Genomic DNA, 15,867 nt, shown 5'->3' with positions numbered 1-15,867 from the left:
AAGGGCAGCCGGAGGTCCGTGTAGTCGCAGGGAACGTCTTCCTCACGACCACAGGGACCCGGAAAGGCCGAAGCCGGAGGTCTACTCAGCTGCTGGGGACGTCTCTCCACCAGCTGGTGACCGGGGGGGGGCCCAGTAAGTGCGCACTCGTTACGGGGCCCTAGGAGGTGGTCGTTAAGGACTGCAGGCCCCAAAGCCGAAGGGACTTACTCCGTATCCTACCGTCCGGGGGGTTGGTCAGCCGCCTGGGTCCGAGGCTTCCGCGGCGGTGGAGCTCGAGGGGGCCTCAACGGCAAGTGCCGGGGGCCCTCACCTCGGGCCCCACGTTGGGCGCCAGGTGTTAGGAAACGCCGCGGGAGGAAAAAAGCCGCCTCTAAGGACCGGTGGTAAAGGCCTTTATTAAGCGTTGCTCTCGGGCAGAACTCCCGGGGGCGGATGAGTGAGGAGACAAAGGGAGTCTGCGAGGTATGAGGGGTGGGGAGGGGTTTTATAGCCAGGGTCGGCGTCCAAGCCAGGTCTTTTCATATAAGGAAGAAAGCCTGGGCTACAGCAGTGGTCAGTGTCCGAGGGCTCTATGTTGGTACCTGATTGGACCAGGCTGCAGGGGGCCAGCCCCTGGAAGTTTAGCCAGCCTCCGGAATTTGCCTTGCAGCACTTTCCCGGGGCATGCCCCGACCTTTCAGTTGCCATTTCCTTCTCCAGGGAATCTTCCAACCCAGAGATCCAACCCACATCTCCTGCATTGGAAGCAGAGTCTTAACCACTGGGCTGCCAGGGAAGTCTTGTCCATGCACTTTTAAACACTTGCTTTTCCCTTTAGGCTTCTTCCCCAAAGAAATGTCTCCCTCCTTCCGCTCCCCCTTTTCTCAGATGTCTTCTGTTCGCACCTCCAGCTTCTCTGGGATTCAGGCCTGATTTTCAGCTTGGCCATCAGGCCTTTCCCACCACACCCGAGGTGGGTCCTGGCTTGTCAGAGGCTTGTGGACACCAGGAGGGTGCCGAGGTGGGACTCCCACACCGGCCCAGCTTGGATAGACCCTCCAAGCCCCACTGGATCTCCAACTGAGGAGGTCCTGACTCTTCTGCCCTTTTATCAGAGGTTCTGTGTAAGGATTCCCTTCCCAAATCTCAAAGGAGAAAAAAAAGGCAGGGCCCCCAGGGGTTGGAGTTGCATACATTTTTTAATTGAAAGAAGTTAGCCTCCTAAGTATTGCTTTTACAGGTTTATCGAAGTCAAGTATTCATACCACTCACATTTTCAAAAAATATTTCTGGCCGGAGGGGTGGCTGACCCACCCCTGGCACAATGTATCAGTTCTGGCAACTTGATGGCGAGCAAACAACTTGAAATGAATGAGTCCAAACCCCACCCTCAGCCCCCGAGGTGTTCTTTTCCTTCTGAGTCACTCTCTCGGAAATAGTCGCTGCATCTAAGCCCGGCCTCGGGACAGACCCCATAGGGCTTAGAGCTCCACTGGCATCAAACAGAGCTGGGAGTCGCTTTTCTGTATGACGTGTCCTCTCTCTCCGAAGGTTAAGTGGGGTAAGCAGACGCAGCCGGGGGTGGAAAGCAGGGAGGCTGACTCTGGCTGGGTTCGTGTAAACATCCACTGAGAAGGCGGAAGGTCAGAAGCCAGGACGAGGCTGTGTGCACGACGCCGCAGGCGGGCGAGGTCTCCGGGCACCCCTGCCTCACCCTTCGGGCAGGGGCCCGTGCCTTCCAGACCTTAGCGTTCCTTCTCAATCTCTCTGTCCCACCGTCCTGGGCCCGGACGGGAACCTCTCTGTTGGCACGGAGCTTTTGAGGGGAGCAGGCCTGGCAAAGAGGGACAAAGGGGCATTACTAGCATGGAAGCACTGACCTGCCCCCATCCATCAAGAGGTCTGAATTTGGGGAACCACCAGGAACCTCAACCTTAGGCTGGCAATGCTGTTCTGTAATTTTTTTTTTTCTTTTCTGGACATGGACCATTTTTAAAGTCCTTATTGAATTTGTTACAATATTGCTTCTGTTTGGTGCTTTGGTTTTTTTGGCCAGGAGATAGGTGAAGTCTTAGGGCTTCCCTGGTGGCTCAGAGGTAAAGAATCTGCCTGCAGTGCAAGAGATGCAGGAGAGGCAGGTTCGACCCCTGGAGGAAGAAATGGCAATCCATTCCAGTATTCATGCCTGGAAAATCCCACGGACAGAGGAGCCTGGCGGGCTACAGACCACAGGGTCGCAAAGAGTTAGGACAGGACTGAGCACAAAAGGTGGGGAATGTGGGATCTTGGCTCCCCGACCAGGGATTGAGCCCGTACCCCCTACACTGGAAGAAGTCTTAACCACTGGACTGTCACATAAGTCCCCTATGATTTTTTATTTAAATATTTTAATGAATGTGTCTGATTTCTAAGCACCAGGCTGGGGAAGCAGTGGTTTCACCTGGGAGAGGTAGGACTGTCACTCCTGGCAGAAAATCCCCAGGAAGGGCATCTCAGGACCTGAGGAAGGAGGAGAGTAGCTTGCTCAGAGTTGCCTGGGGTCAGCTGGCTGACATGAGCTCCAGCGAGTGGGCAGGGCTTGGCAGCAGCTCCCACCCTGCCGGGAAGATGCCTGGTCGCCAACAGGAAGGCTGTGGCCACAGCCAAGCTACCCAGCAGCCCCGCCTGGCCCATCTTCCCAGGCTGTCCTCCCCACCTGGCTCCCCGCGGGTCCTCCTTTCCTGCCCCAGCTCTCTCTCTGGGTCCACATTCCCACGCCCACCCCCCTAGAGCTCCAAGTCCTGCCCCAGTTCTGAGTCTTACCACCTTTGATGTCAGCCCCGACTACTTCCGCAAATGTCATCAAGCATCACATGAAACTCATACATTAGGAGCTTCCCTGGTGGGGTTAAGAATTGACCTTCCAACACAGGGGACATGGATTCGATCCTTGCTTGGAGAACTGAGATTCCACATGCCGTGGGACAAGTAAACCCACATGCTTTGGGCAACAAAGATCCTACGTGCCCCAGCTAAGACCTGATGCAGCCAAATAAATAAGGATTAGGAAAATAATAATTTTTAAAACTTATACGTTACTAACATGCACTATTATACATGTAATACATATGTAATAGCACAAGACGTACTCTTGTTCATCAGGAGTTACTGATATTTGGGGCAGGACAATTCTCTGACATGGCAGGTGGCTTGTTCTGGGGTGTACAGCAGCATCCTTGGTCCCAAAGGTAACAATAAAAATGCCCCCTCACCCCATTCCCTAGGGCAGAACTGCTTCCGCTGAGAACCACAATCTCCACACTTTATAGGCAAAGAAACAGAGGTTCAGACCTGCTTGAAGTTGGGACCTGCCTGAAGTTACTCAACTGTGGGAGGCGAGGCTGGCACGGGAATAGTGACAAAGATGGAGACAGTCACGATCAGGGCAGTTACCCCCTCCTGAGCTTTCACTCTGCACCATGAGCCCTAGGCAGAGTGTGGGTGCCGCACCCAACCCAGTCCACTCACCCTCCCGAGGCACCCTAACCTCGCAGCTTCCAGCTGCAGGAACCCGCCTCTTTGCCTGAGGCCTCTCTGCCTCCAGAGCCTGCTTAGGCTCCAGGCTGCAAGTGCAGGCAGAGCCAATATCTTTCCACAGCTGCCTTCCAACTGGTGAAGGCCAGAAAGCTGGGAATCAATACCCCATTCCCTACGGGCTCAAGTGGTAAAGAATCTGCCTGCAATGCAGGAGACTGGGGTTCTATCCCTGGGTTGGGAAGATCTCCTGGAGAACGGAATGACAATCCACTCCAGTATTCTTGCCTGGGAAATCCCATGGACAGAGGAGCCTGGTGGGCTCCAGTCCATGGGGTCATAGAGTCAGACATGACTGACAGCCTGACACTTTCACCCTTTCAGTATCCCAGCTCTCGTGTGGCAGCTGGAGCGACTCAGCGCTATATTCTCCATTACACTGCTTCCCAGAGCTCCTGAGCAGGACTGAGCCCAGGGCCTTGGAGGTGACCTGCTAGATGATACATTCCTTCTCGGTCTCACTGCCCCACTCCACATTAGTTAATTCCTGGGCATAGCATGCTAAGTTGCTTCTGTCGTGTCCAACTCTTTGAGGCCCTATGGACTGTAGCCCGCCAGGCTCCTCTGTCCATGGGATTCTCCAGGCAAGAATATTAGAGTGGGTTGCCATGCCCACCTTCAGGGGAATCTTCCCGACCCAGGGGAAGATCTTATGTCTCCTGCATTGGCAGGTGGGTTATTTACCACTAGTGCCACCTGGGAAGCCCCTGGATCACCTTCCAAATAAACAATGTGCACTGGAATTGTTTGCTCTGGGGTCAGCTCCTGGGGATTGCGCGCCTGAGATGGAGCATCACACGGGTCATTTCTTTCAACCCTCCTAACACCCCAGGAGTTAGGTACTATTATGATTCCATTTTACAGATGAAGACACTAAGGTTCAGACGGAGTAAGAAACTTTTTAAGGATGCTCAGCTCTCCAGGACTTTTTCCACTGGAGATTTTAAACATTACATAATCTCATGCCTTATGTATGCCAGGGCCTGACCTGGGCACTGGGGACCCTGAGATGAGTGTAGTCTCTGCCTCTGAAACACATCTAGGGAGCAACTGCAGCCAAAGGTAACTGACCCAGGAGGAAGCACAGGGAACAGACGGAGCCCAGAGTCTGGGGAAAGGTGTGTATGAAGGACATGCCAGATAGTGGGAGGACTGGTGACCAGGTCTCAGAACCTCCTGTAGTTGGTTTGGGGTGGAAAAGGGTTGAAGGCTGGTCATGAGTGCGCGCGTGCTAAGTCAGTCGTGTCTGACTCTCTGCGACGCTATGGACCACAGCCCGCCAGGCTCCTCTGTCCGTGGGATTCTCCAGGCAAGAATACTGGAGTGGGCTGCCATGCCCTCCTCCAGGGGCTCTTCCCAACCCAGGGATCGAACCTGCATCTGCTGCGTCTCCTGCAATGGCAGGCGGGTTCTTTACTGCGAGTGCCGCCTGGGAAGCCCAGCCCTGGGGGAGACATGGCGAGGTTGGCAGGGGCCACATCCGGTCAGGTTCTCGTGTCCTCGGCAGAGTCACCTCCTACAGCTCAGCTAGGAACACAGCCTTCCACCGCTCAGAGACCATCCTCGGCTCCCACTGATGACCCAGGACCCGGCAGGCCGGAGGGGAAGCTGGGGCTGCAACCAGAGCACTGGAGAGCTCCATCCTCCAGGAGTGTTCACGAGTTCCCCTCCCGTCCCACCAGGAGCCCACCTTCTGCAGACCTCCCTCCCCCATGGGGACTCCGGGGTTCCCTGTGGCAGTCAGCGTGGAGCTCCCTAGACCTCTGGCATCCAGGAAAGCAGAGCAGAATTGTTTATTCCAATTCACCATTACCAGGGCTCACTGCACACTCTCCAAGGCAGGGGACTGAACTTGAGCCCATTTCAGATTTGGGGGAAGGGCTGTTAGAGAACATGGGACCCCCACTTGGAACAGGGCCTCACTCCCCTCCCAATGCTCACGACTGCAAACAACCTGAGTCCCAGGCAAGCGTCAGTCTGGCTAGTGAGACTCTGTCACATGTGCTAACTTCCGGAAGGAATAAGCTCAGGCACCAGCTCCCGCTGGAATTCACTAACACCCTCTGTTCTCATTGTTCATCTGCGGGGTCACCTTCTATTTATAGAGAATGATGCCAGTCTTCCCTTTCTGATAGTAAGACCATAAAGATCCTCTCTTTCCACCACATTAATTTCACTTTAAAAAGAGAGCCTCTGGTTTGAAGACAGTAACTGCATAACCCCTGTGGCTCAGATGGTAAAGAATCTGCCTGGAGTGCAAAAGACCTGGGTTCGATCCCTGGATTGGGAAGACCCCCTGGAGAAGGGCATGGCTACCCACTCCAGCATTCTTGCCTGGAGAATCCTGTGGACAGAGGAGCCTGGCGGGCTACAGTCCATGGGGTCACAAAGAGTCGGACATGACTGAACAACTAACACTTGTAAGTGTATGTTTAACTTGTGTTAACTGCATAAATAACAGTTCAGGCAAGCAAATGTGGCAAAAATTGTTGATGGTGTCATATGAGGTTTGGGAGACCCTGATCTGAGTTGGTCACTCCAGAGAATGAAGGGGCCCAGAGAGGGCAGTGACCTGTCCTAAGTCACACAGCACAGTGAGGACAGAGGCGTGGCCCCAGGCCTCTGCTGCTGGCGGGAGGATGTCCTGGCTCCTCGCATCTGTGCCACACATCGTTGCTGTTAACAGACCAACCTCCTCGGTTGACTTGCAAGTCTGGTCTCACAGCAAACCAGCTGACAAATTATCAAGCACCTGTGCTCACCTTGTACTATCTACTGCAAATCATGACTTAGCTCATTTATTCCTCAAACAACCCCAGAGGGTGGAGCCAAGTAGGACCATCATCCCTGAGTTTTAGATGGGGCTCAGAGAGGTTAAGTTAACCAAGCAAGGTCACACAGCTCTTAAATGGCAGAGACAGGATCTAAACCTCTGTGGTCTGACCCCAACGTCTTTCTCAGTTCCTCTTGGCACCTAGTTCATTTCTTTCCTCCGGCATCAGAAACCCCGGGCTGAGAATATCCTGAGGCTGTAGCTTAGAGAATCTAGGCAGTAGGTTCTCCCACCTCCTGATATCCTTAGAGCATGACCGACAATTCATCAGCTATTGGCTTTGGATATTTTCTCTTTCTGAAACTGTAACCTTTCCTTCCAGGCCATTCCCCAGAGCTGGACAGAAGGAATGGCTGGCTGACTGGCTTGTCATCAGAATGATAGTTGGGTGCTTGATTCATCTTAACAAGCAATGTTTCAGTCTGGTATCTCTGCGGAGATGCTTTGAGATCTGTGTCTTAAAAGTGCTGGTGGGGCGATGCTCTGGACATGCTGGAAGAGGATTCTCTGTGCAGCTGGGCCGTCCCACTCTCCTGCTCCTCTGGGATAGCCCAGGTGAGGTCCAGAATTGGCCAGTCTCGAGTCCTTCAGGCTCTGCCCCTTCCTAGCTGTGTGACCTCAGGCAAGTCACCTAACCTCTCTGGTTGGGTCCCCATCTGAAACAAACTGCTGGCTGTTTGTTACAAGGATTACATGAAATTGTGTTGGTGGAATGCCTGCAATACTCAGCACACACGGCCCCTCCCCTCCATATCTCCACCTGTTCTCAGCTAAAAAACACACAGGATGGGAATGGGGGTCTCCTTGTTGCAGGGGGCCTTCTAAAGGGGTAACCCTTCCCTCCTCCAAAAGGCCCTGCCTGCTGGGCACCCACTGCCCATTCCTCCTTCTCCACGTACCGACCAGCCAATTAAAGCCATAAAGACACACGCCAGTGGATATGACTTGCCCAGGGTCCCCGCTGCCATCTCAGCACCAGGCCGCGCACAGCAAGGCCTCTGCCGTGGCTGGTGGACGAGTGTGTGGCCGGAAGCAGGAGGGCGAAGGAGACCTCGCCTGTCTGCCTGGGTCCAGGCTCCTGGGGGAAGCTAGGGTCCTGGCCCCTTTCTCCAGAGTGTCTGGATGCTGGTTTCTGTGTTGGCGGCTGACGCCCCTCAACCACAGGTTCTGTGATAACTCCTCGTCCAGGAGCGACTCCAGCTGGCCTGCGCCCCAGGCTCCACGAGGCCTTCTGAGTCCCTCCACAGCCAAGAACCACCTGAACTACTGCACTGGTTTCTCCCCCGCAAATTCCACAATTTTAAAAGCAATCTTGATGTCACTATCGTGAATGAAAAAAAACAAGATCATCTGTCATAAACAGAAAGCAACAGATAAATGCTGAGACCATTAATTCTAGCTAGAAACTCCTGGCCTGCAAAAAGGGAGCCTGGGCCAGGTTCCTCTGCTCCAAAGTGCAAAGCAGCAAGTGCCTGAGAGGGGGCAGGGCATCCACAGCCAGCCCGCGCTAGGCTCCGCGCTAGGCTCCGGCGTGCGCACTGCCTCCCGGGCCGCCTGTGAGGGGGAGCACTGGGAGTGTGGCCAGGAGGCGCCACGCAGCCCCCTCGCGGCAGGGTGTCTGGGGCGAGTCCCTGAGCCTCCCCAAGCCTCAGTTTTCTGCCCTGTCAAATGGAGCTAATGAGCCCTGCCCCACCTGTTTCATGGGGTGATGCTCAGGGGAAACTGGAGATGCAGTTACTTACAACCACGGAGCCAAGGCCCCTGGCAGGAAGGGTTCCCAGGAATGGAGCTTGCCCCTTCAGGGGGCAACTGACACTGGAAGCAGGTCCCAGCCACCCCCAGGCTTGGGGCAGGGGCTGCCAGCTACGAGGATACCAGCATCACCTGGCTCACTGGGCACCAGTTATCACCACGCTCGGACGGATTCAAAGGCTGCCCAACAGACACGCCCTCGTTGGCAACCGGCCCCCACAGAGGAAGGGGGCTCGGGAAAGGGGAAGGCTTCTTGGGCCGACCTGCTCCGGGTCTGACACACCACCACCACCGATGGCATCACTGATCAAGAATCAGCTGCGGGACCATCACCATCTCACCTGGCGTGCAAGAGCCCTTCAACTGCTTTCACAGCTCGGTCGTGTCTGACTCTCTGATCCCCACTGGACTGTAGCCCGCCAGGCTCCTCTGTCCATGGGATTTTCCCGGCCAGGATACTGGAGTGGGTTGCCATCTCCTCCTCCAGGGGATCTTCCCGACCTAGGGATTGAACCCTCATCGCTTCCATCTCCTGCACTGGCAGGCAGATTTGAGCCCTTCAACAGGGACCACTATCCTCCCCATTTTACAGAGAAGGAACCTGAGGCTTGGGGAGGTGAATGCCCTAGTCCAGTTGGGACTTAAACCCAAATCTGACTGCAAAGTCTCTAAGCACCAGTCTTAGGGGGGGTCCATGGAGATGGCCTGGGATAAACCTGGGAGCCACCCAGGGAGCCAGGGACTGGCTTTTTGGTTCCTGGCCAATCCTTATGGTTACCTGGAGAAGAAAGTTCCACTTTGATCCTAGAGTTTATCACATGACAGTCGCTAACTTGACTTTTTAACCAAGAGCTGAGGGCCCTGTGCTTTTAGCTGGCTTTAGTATTTGTCCAGAAGTTAATGACTTTGGCACTTGGTATTTTTATCCATGCCAAATGATGCTGGTTTTCTCTTTTCAGTGACATAAACTGTCTCTTAAAAATAAATTCACATGAAAAAGGCAGATTTTTAAGAAATTAAGCTCTGGAACAAACATACTTCACCATAAACTATAAAGGGAGGAACAGGAACTCTGCAATGGAGACAGGCAGCAGGGAAGACCTTAAGCAAGTGGTCAGTTAATATCACCGGTAATGAGGCTGACAGACATCACGTGTCTCCTCATAAGATGTACTCAGGACACATGCTCACTTCCCTGTGGTATTCCTGCCAAAAAGTACACCATCTGAATCTAAACTCAGGAGTAAACATCAGACAAACCCAACCGAGAGACAGTCTACAAAATACCAGACTCGCATGCTTAAAAAATGTCAATGTCATGAAAGAAACAGGCCGAGGGATTGTAAGACGGCACAAGAGACATGACAAGGGATGACAAGGGCGACCTGGGATTGGATCCTGGACCTCAGCTCCCTCCCCAGCCTCCCTGCTTTACTGTGCAAGGACACTCTCGGCACAACTGACGAAATCTGAGCAGTCACAGCTCAGACTGGTCCTAAGAATGTCATCAACATTAAATTTGTTGATTTTGACAGTGGTACTGTGATGATTTAAGTAAATGCCGTCATTCAAAGGAAATATACACTGAAATATTTAGGAGTAAACAGACATAGTATCTGCAAACTGTTTTCAAAATGGTTCAGAAAAATACTCATACATGTACACATGTATATACACATACATGGAAGCATGTATACATATACACATACATGTGCACATTGAGTAAGCATTTTGTATACACGAACGAGCGTGGCAAATATGAATGGATGCACTTGGTGAATTTGAGTGAAGTGTAAATGGGAATTCTTTGCAACTTGTGTAATTGTGAAATTATTTCAAAATAAAGTTTAAAAAAAGTAACTCAGACCAAGGACCAAGAGAACATATGAGGCAGGCCTGGCAAGCCAAGGAGGGGAGCTGGGAGCCCCTCTGCACCCTCCCTCAGCACTGGGTCAGGGGCTTGGCTGTCTTGCCAGCTTTGTACCCCTGGTCCCTCACCCACCCCTTTCCAGGCCTCAGTTTCTTTCTCTGAGACATGGGGGATGCGGCTGCCTGTCCGTTTTATTGTGGTCTTGGTTTCCCAGGAGGGGAGGCTGGCACATAAACCAGGAATACAGTGGTCAAGTTGACAGGAGCCCTTCATTTCTTAGTTCAAGAAACAGAGGCAAGGGCTGTGAGGGTTTCCCTCGGATGAAATCTCCAGTTTGCACAACTCGGGCATGAGGGAACGGGGCCCCCGGGACCTCAGCTGTCTTGGGACACATGGGGGGTCTTCTCCTGTCAAGTGGGGCAGCCAGCACACTTCCCAGGGGGCCTCAGAGAGCTGGAGAGGCAGCAGGGCCTGGGGGCGCACCCATCAACCCGCATCACCACTTGTCTCCCTCCCACCTGGCTCCCCCACCCCCCCCTCCACCCTGACCCCTCCCCAGAGCTCCACCTTGGGAGGAGAGAGCAGCCCCTCCCACCATCTGAACCTATCGTGTGCATCCCCAAGGGAGGTTTGGGTTTCCGAGCCGGGAAGCCAGATGCCCAGCCTGAGTGTTCTGCTGATGGCACAGGCCACAGACTGCCACCAAGAGACCAGGGCAGGCGGGTCAGGAAGGGGCAGCTGTGGCAGCACTCAGGACACTGCCATCCGGGAAACCCTGTGATAGGCAGACCTGGTCTGCCTACCCTTAGCTCCCAACCTGGCCTCCCCCAGGCCCTGCTGACTCGGGCAGCAATGCTCTCCAGTCCCTCTATTTCCAGCGCAGAGAACCTCCTCTCCCTCCACGCCAAGAGAGCGCTGGCAGGCAGAGGCTGCTTTCATCAGGAACCAGGACAAATCAATCCAGCTAAGCTGCCTCCGCAGTGGAACCGCTGGGACGTGAGGACTCTCCCCAGTGCCCAGGCGAGCTGCAGCAGCCCTCTCTCCTGGGAAGGAGCGCCTGGTCCCCAGTCCCCGCTCCTGGGCAACGAAGAATATTCGAGGAAAACCACAGCCATGGCTCTCCAGATTGGGTGGCCATTAGAGACCACGGGGTGACAGGAAAGGCCTCTCGAGGGTCCTGGGCCAGCCAGGCAGAGTGGGAAGTCTGTCCTGGTGGTCCAGACCCAGACCTGCCCAGCACTCAGGCAGCCAGTCCTCTCTTGCTCATGAAAGAAGAGAAAGTGAAAGTTGCTCAGTACTGTCCGACTCTTTGCGACCCCATGGACTCCACAGTCCATGGAATTCTCCAGGCCAGGATACTGGAGTGGGTTGCCGCTCCCTTCTCCAGGGGATTCTCCCGACCCAGGGATGGAATCCAGGTCTCTGGCATTGCAGGCGGATTCTTTACCAGCTGAGCCACAAGGGAAGCCTGTCTTGCTCATCATGGGATATAAATATGCATACCTGAGGGTACATGCAGGTTTTTACATTCACAAGGGCCTGAGTGTACAATAATAGTGGTTAACTTTCATGTGTCACACACATAGGGGAAGGTCTAAGAGCTTTACATCTTATCTCATTCAATCCTCACAATGAAGTAGATTATGATCCCTGCTTTACAGAAGAGGAATCTGACACCTGGGGAGGTACTGTAGCATGCCCAAGGTCACAACTAGGATTGGTATTTGAACCTAGGTTATCTTGCGTCTAGGCACTTTACGACCCCATGGACTGTAGCCCACCACGCTCCTCCGTCCATGGGATTTCCCAGACAAGAATACTGGAGTGGGTTGCAATTTCCTCCTCTAGGGAATCTTCCCAAACCAGGGATCAAACCTGAGTCTCCTGCATTGGCAGGTGGATTCTTTACCACTGAGCCACCAGGGAAGCCTAATACTGCCTCCTTAAATAGGTGCTCAGCAAATATTTGAGAAACTGAGTAATGTGGAAAAAAAGAGAGGGAGCAAAAATGAGTGCACCTTTCATCCTGAGATCACCCTAGTCCCCCATGCCTGGTGAGCCCACATCCTTAGTCAGTGTTTCCTGGATTGGCCTGTGTGTAACAGGAGACTGTGTCTACCTGAGAAAGAGTACGAAGGAGCAAGATTTGACTACTGGTGTTCTGCTTACAAAAGGGGCCAGGAGAGTAGGTGCAGTCAGATCACCTTTCATCTTTCCCACAGGCTTTTCTTGCTACTAGCCACCCCTCCCCAAATGGAGTCTGGGCTTCCCGTCTTTGGGACGTAGGCCACCGTGGCTTGGATCTGGGACTGAGCAAGAAGGCACCCAGTGCCTGGTTCCCACCATTTCTCCAGGCACCAGTATTCCCCACAGCCCCGGGCCTCCCCACCCGCCCAAGTCAGGCCCTGTCACTTGGAAAGCTTTGCAAGGGTGTCCTTGAGATACACTTCCTGGTGTTTCTGCTCAAACAGTGTTGGCTGCAAAGTATGCCGAAGCATTTGGGCTTCGCGTCTTGGTCCAGAGGGTGCCAATGTTTTCATTTGGAATGGCAAGTGTTGCAGTTGATGTGGTGAAGAGATAAAATAAGACGTTCATCGCCAAGCTGCACCGCTGCAAGTCCAAAGCTCGGCTGGGGGCGGGGATTCACGGCGGGACCGCTAGGGCGCGCCAGGAGAGCCTGTGCGCATGCGTGCCCAGTCGCTTCAGTCGCGTCCGACTCTGCGACCCTGTGGACTGTAGTCCACTAGGCTCCTCTGTCCGTGGCACTTTCCAGGCAAAGATACTGGAGTGGGGTGCCATTTCCTCCTCCAGGGGATCTTCCCCACCCAGGGATCGAACTTGTGAGAGCAGGCAGAGCTAACATTTGTTGAATGACCCAATGAGTGAATACACAAAGAGCCTAGAACCAGGCGTGGCATATATTGACACTCAGTACAGGTTCTGAGTGGATCCCATAGGTTCTACCTCCAAAAGGCATTCTTGCTCTGTTTGTGTTTCTCCATCTTCACCAACTTTGCCTCATCCAAGCCTCCATCACCTCTGGCCTGAGCAACTAACCAGTTCCTAACTGGCTTCCCAATTTCCACACTTTCCCTTATGGCTCATCCTGCCCACAACCACCAGTTATCTTTGCAAAATGTGGACCGGAATTGTGTCCCACCCTGCCTAAAACCTTCTGATGGCCTCACATTGCTTGTGGCCGAGGCATCCCAGGTCCCAAATGATTTGGCCCCGCCCACCCCACTAACCTCTCCTGGGGCTATTCTGTCACACTGGCCTCCTTGCAGTTGTTGGAAGAACCAGCTCTCTCCCACCTCACGCCCTTGGCACTAGTGGGTCCCTAGGCCTGGACTGCTTTTCTCCAGATCATCACGTGCGGTTCCTTCCATCAATTTAGGGCTCAGCTCAAAGGTGTCACATCTTGAGAGAGGCCTTCTCTGAACCCCCTGCCTGAAGCAGCCCATCTCCCAGTCCTCTGTTTCACTTATCCAAGCATTTACTGAGCAATTACTAGATGCCAGGAGCTGTTCTAAGCAAGGAAATAGTAGTGAACGCAATAGGGGATGTCACGCCTTTCTACTGTAGCTCTCAAAAATCTCACAGCCTTGTTTGGGAACCTGCTTGTCTTTCTCACCAAGTGCCAAGAGGCCTGGGTCTGAGTCTGTCTTGTTCACTGTGTTCACCAAGGCGCACTAGGTACTGGGTAAACATCTGTTCAAGAAAAGAACAAATCGATGGATGGATGGCAGGCACGCCAGCCAACTGGATAGGTATGCAGAGCAGCTGACACACGCGCCACCAGGCACTTGGCTCTTGCTACGGTCTCCCTGAGCTCAAATAAAGCTTTCTTCAAAGAAATCTGTCAGCCCCCCAGGCTGACACTGCTAGTATGTCCTGCCCACCTTGCATCAGCCTCTGACTATGGTCATCTAGACTAACATAGGCAACAGGAAGGAGTAAACGCAGCATGCTTAGGGTGACTGGCGTTAGTGCCCGTTTTCCAAAAGGAGCCCCTGCCCACCACCTCAGTGTCCCCTGCCACTCAGGACAGTGCCTGGCACACCCAGCTGAGGGGCTCAGCTGAGAAACGCCTGCACGCCCCCTGAACCCTCACTAGAGCCTCTCTCATCTACGTCTGCTGCCTCTCTTCCCGGCCGTGACTCTGGCCACATCTTCCTCCTTGCTGGATCTTCATTTCCCTCCCACCAACACACAAGGTGGGGCCAGACACAGCTTTCTGGTGGCAGCCCAGAGGCAGGGCTTTAACACCTCAGTGCAAGGATTCTGTAGTTCCTTCTGCTGGTCCCCAAGCCCCTTGAGTTTGCCTAGCAAACACAGCAGGCAGGCAAAGCCACCGCAGCACCAAGCCCCAACTGGCCTCATCTGTGAAAGCAGCCTGCGAAACTGGCAGCCCCTGCAGATTCGAGCTGCGGAACTGATGAGCTGGGGCTCCCTGAAACTTGACTCCAAAGCGGCAGCCAAGCCAATGCCGCAGGAAGTACAGGGTTCTTTGCTGAAGGAGGTTTCTCCTTTCACAGCATCAGCCGGGAACCCTTGCTCTATGTCCCCACCCAGTCCTCCAAGGGGCCATAAGACAAAGGTGATCCGTGTCTGGCTTCCTCCCTCTTTTAACACTGCAAGTCTTCATCCTTCCAGGACTAGTGGGAGTATCCCCAAAGGCAAGGTCACCATCGATGCAAGCTAAGGATGGAGGGGGGAGGAGTTGACAGGCCTGCCTCAAATGGATTTGGGTGCAAAAGCTTTCTCCCCAAGCTGTGAAGTTGCTACTATGGCTAACCAGGAAGCCACTTGGGTCCTGCATCCCTTCCCTTCTTCACAGCTGGCATCTTCGCTAGGAGAAGCCTTCCAACCCTAACTAAGGGCCTAAGAAAAATCCAGCCTTTCCCGTCATCCAAACAGATCTGGACTGGGAAATCAGAGGCTTGGGGGAGGGGTGTGTGTCCGGCTTGGGCTGCCTCCCTCTTCCTCGCCAGCGCCCCAGCCCGCCCTCATCCTGCGCAGAGAGGGCACTTACAGGCCTTGGCGGCCGAAGCGGGCCTCGTCCTGGGGGTCCCATCCCTGGCCAGGCGGTGCCCTCAATCAACAGCAGCGGCATGACCTGGGCCCCGGTCCGGGTTGAGGGTTGCGGGTCGTGGGGAGAGCGGCGGGGGCAGCCGAGCCTACTCCAAGTAACCATCGAAGACATCAAGCTCCGAGTCGGCGTCGTAGAGGCCCGAGCCGGGGTCGGAGAGCACACCGAGGTCCACCAGCGCCTGGTCCATGTCCTCGGGCAGGAAGACGAGGCCCACGTTGAGGACGATGTACTCCATGAGGAAGGCGTAGTACAAGATCAGCACATTGACGAAGAACAGGCCCACGTAGAACATAGAGGGCAAGAGCGGCGGCGGCACGGAGGGGACCAGGGGGCCCAGAGCGTCCAGGTGGGCCGCGACCCGGGCGCCGGGCATGCAGCGGGCGGCGAGGGCGGCGGGCGGCGGCGGCGGCGGCCCGGCGATCCCGGCGAGCTCAGCCGCTGCGGCGCCCGGGCGGCCGGCGCGGGGGCAGTTCAGCCATCCAGGGGCTCCCCGGGGCTGGCCCAGGCAGCCCTGGGCCCCGGCAGCGTCCCCTCAAGAGATGTGAGTCGGCCCCTGCGGACGCGCCCCGGCCCCTGAGAGGTGTCAGGCGGGTCACCCCACCCGCAGAGGCGGCCACACCGCACTGTCGACCCTTTCCAGCGATCAGGCTAGGCACCCGCCCCCAACCCCCTTCCCGAAGTGGCCGGCGGCTGCCCGGGGCTCCTCCGATGCTCCCCGCTCCCGCTCTCTGGCCCTCGCGGCGCCTGCGGGCACCCTCCCCA

General features: G+C 54.9%; 1 protein-coding gene across 3 annotated transcripts; it reads right to left on the bottom strand.

The window, feature by feature from the left end:
• Positions 1-1,165: 1,165 nt before the first annotated feature.
• DEXI (Dexi homolog) lies at positions 1,166-15,526 on the bottom strand. Of its 3 annotated transcripts, XM_043455638.1 has the most exons (3): positions 15,046-15,526; positions 2,423-2,481; positions 1,166-1,816 (listed from the first exon to the last, which is right to left on the bottom strand). In XM_043455638.1, the coding sequence occupies exon 1, from the start codon at positions 15,476-15,478 to the stop codon at positions 15,191-15,193; it is 288 nt and encodes a 95-aa protein (XP_043311573.1). In that variant the 5' UTR covers positions 15,479-15,526; the 3' UTR covers positions 1,166-1,816; positions 2,423-2,481; positions 15,046-15,190. The 3 variants fall into 3 exon arrangements, with proteins under 3 accessions (XP_043311573.1, XP_043311572.1, XP_043311571.1); XM_043455637.1 differs by lacking the exon at positions 2,423-2,481; XM_043455636.1 differs by lacking the exon at positions 2,423-2,481 and having other exon boundaries at positions 15,046-15,195.
• Between the last annotated feature and the right edge of the window lie 341 nt (positions 15,527-15,867).

Source organism: Cervus canadensis, chromosome 32 (assembly GCF_019320065.1).
Source record: "Cervus canadensis isolate Bull #8, Minnesota chromosome 32, ASM1932006v1, whole genome shotgun sequence".
Classification (NCBI taxonomy): domain Eukaryota; kingdom Metazoa; phylum Chordata; class Mammalia; order Artiodactyla; family Cervidae; genus Cervus; species Cervus canadensis.
This window is presented reverse-complemented; position numbering and strand designations above follow the sequence as displayed.

Coding starts and splice junctions, on each gene's coding strand:
- DEXI (XM_043455636.1), bottom strand. CDS start 15,126: ATGCCGCTGCTGTTGATTGAGGGCACCGCCTGGCCAGGGATGGGACCC. Junction 1,817..15,045: donor CGCTTCGGCCGCCAAGGCCT/GTAAGTGCCCTC, acceptor CCTCTTTGCCAG/GCCTGCTCCCCTCAAAAGCT.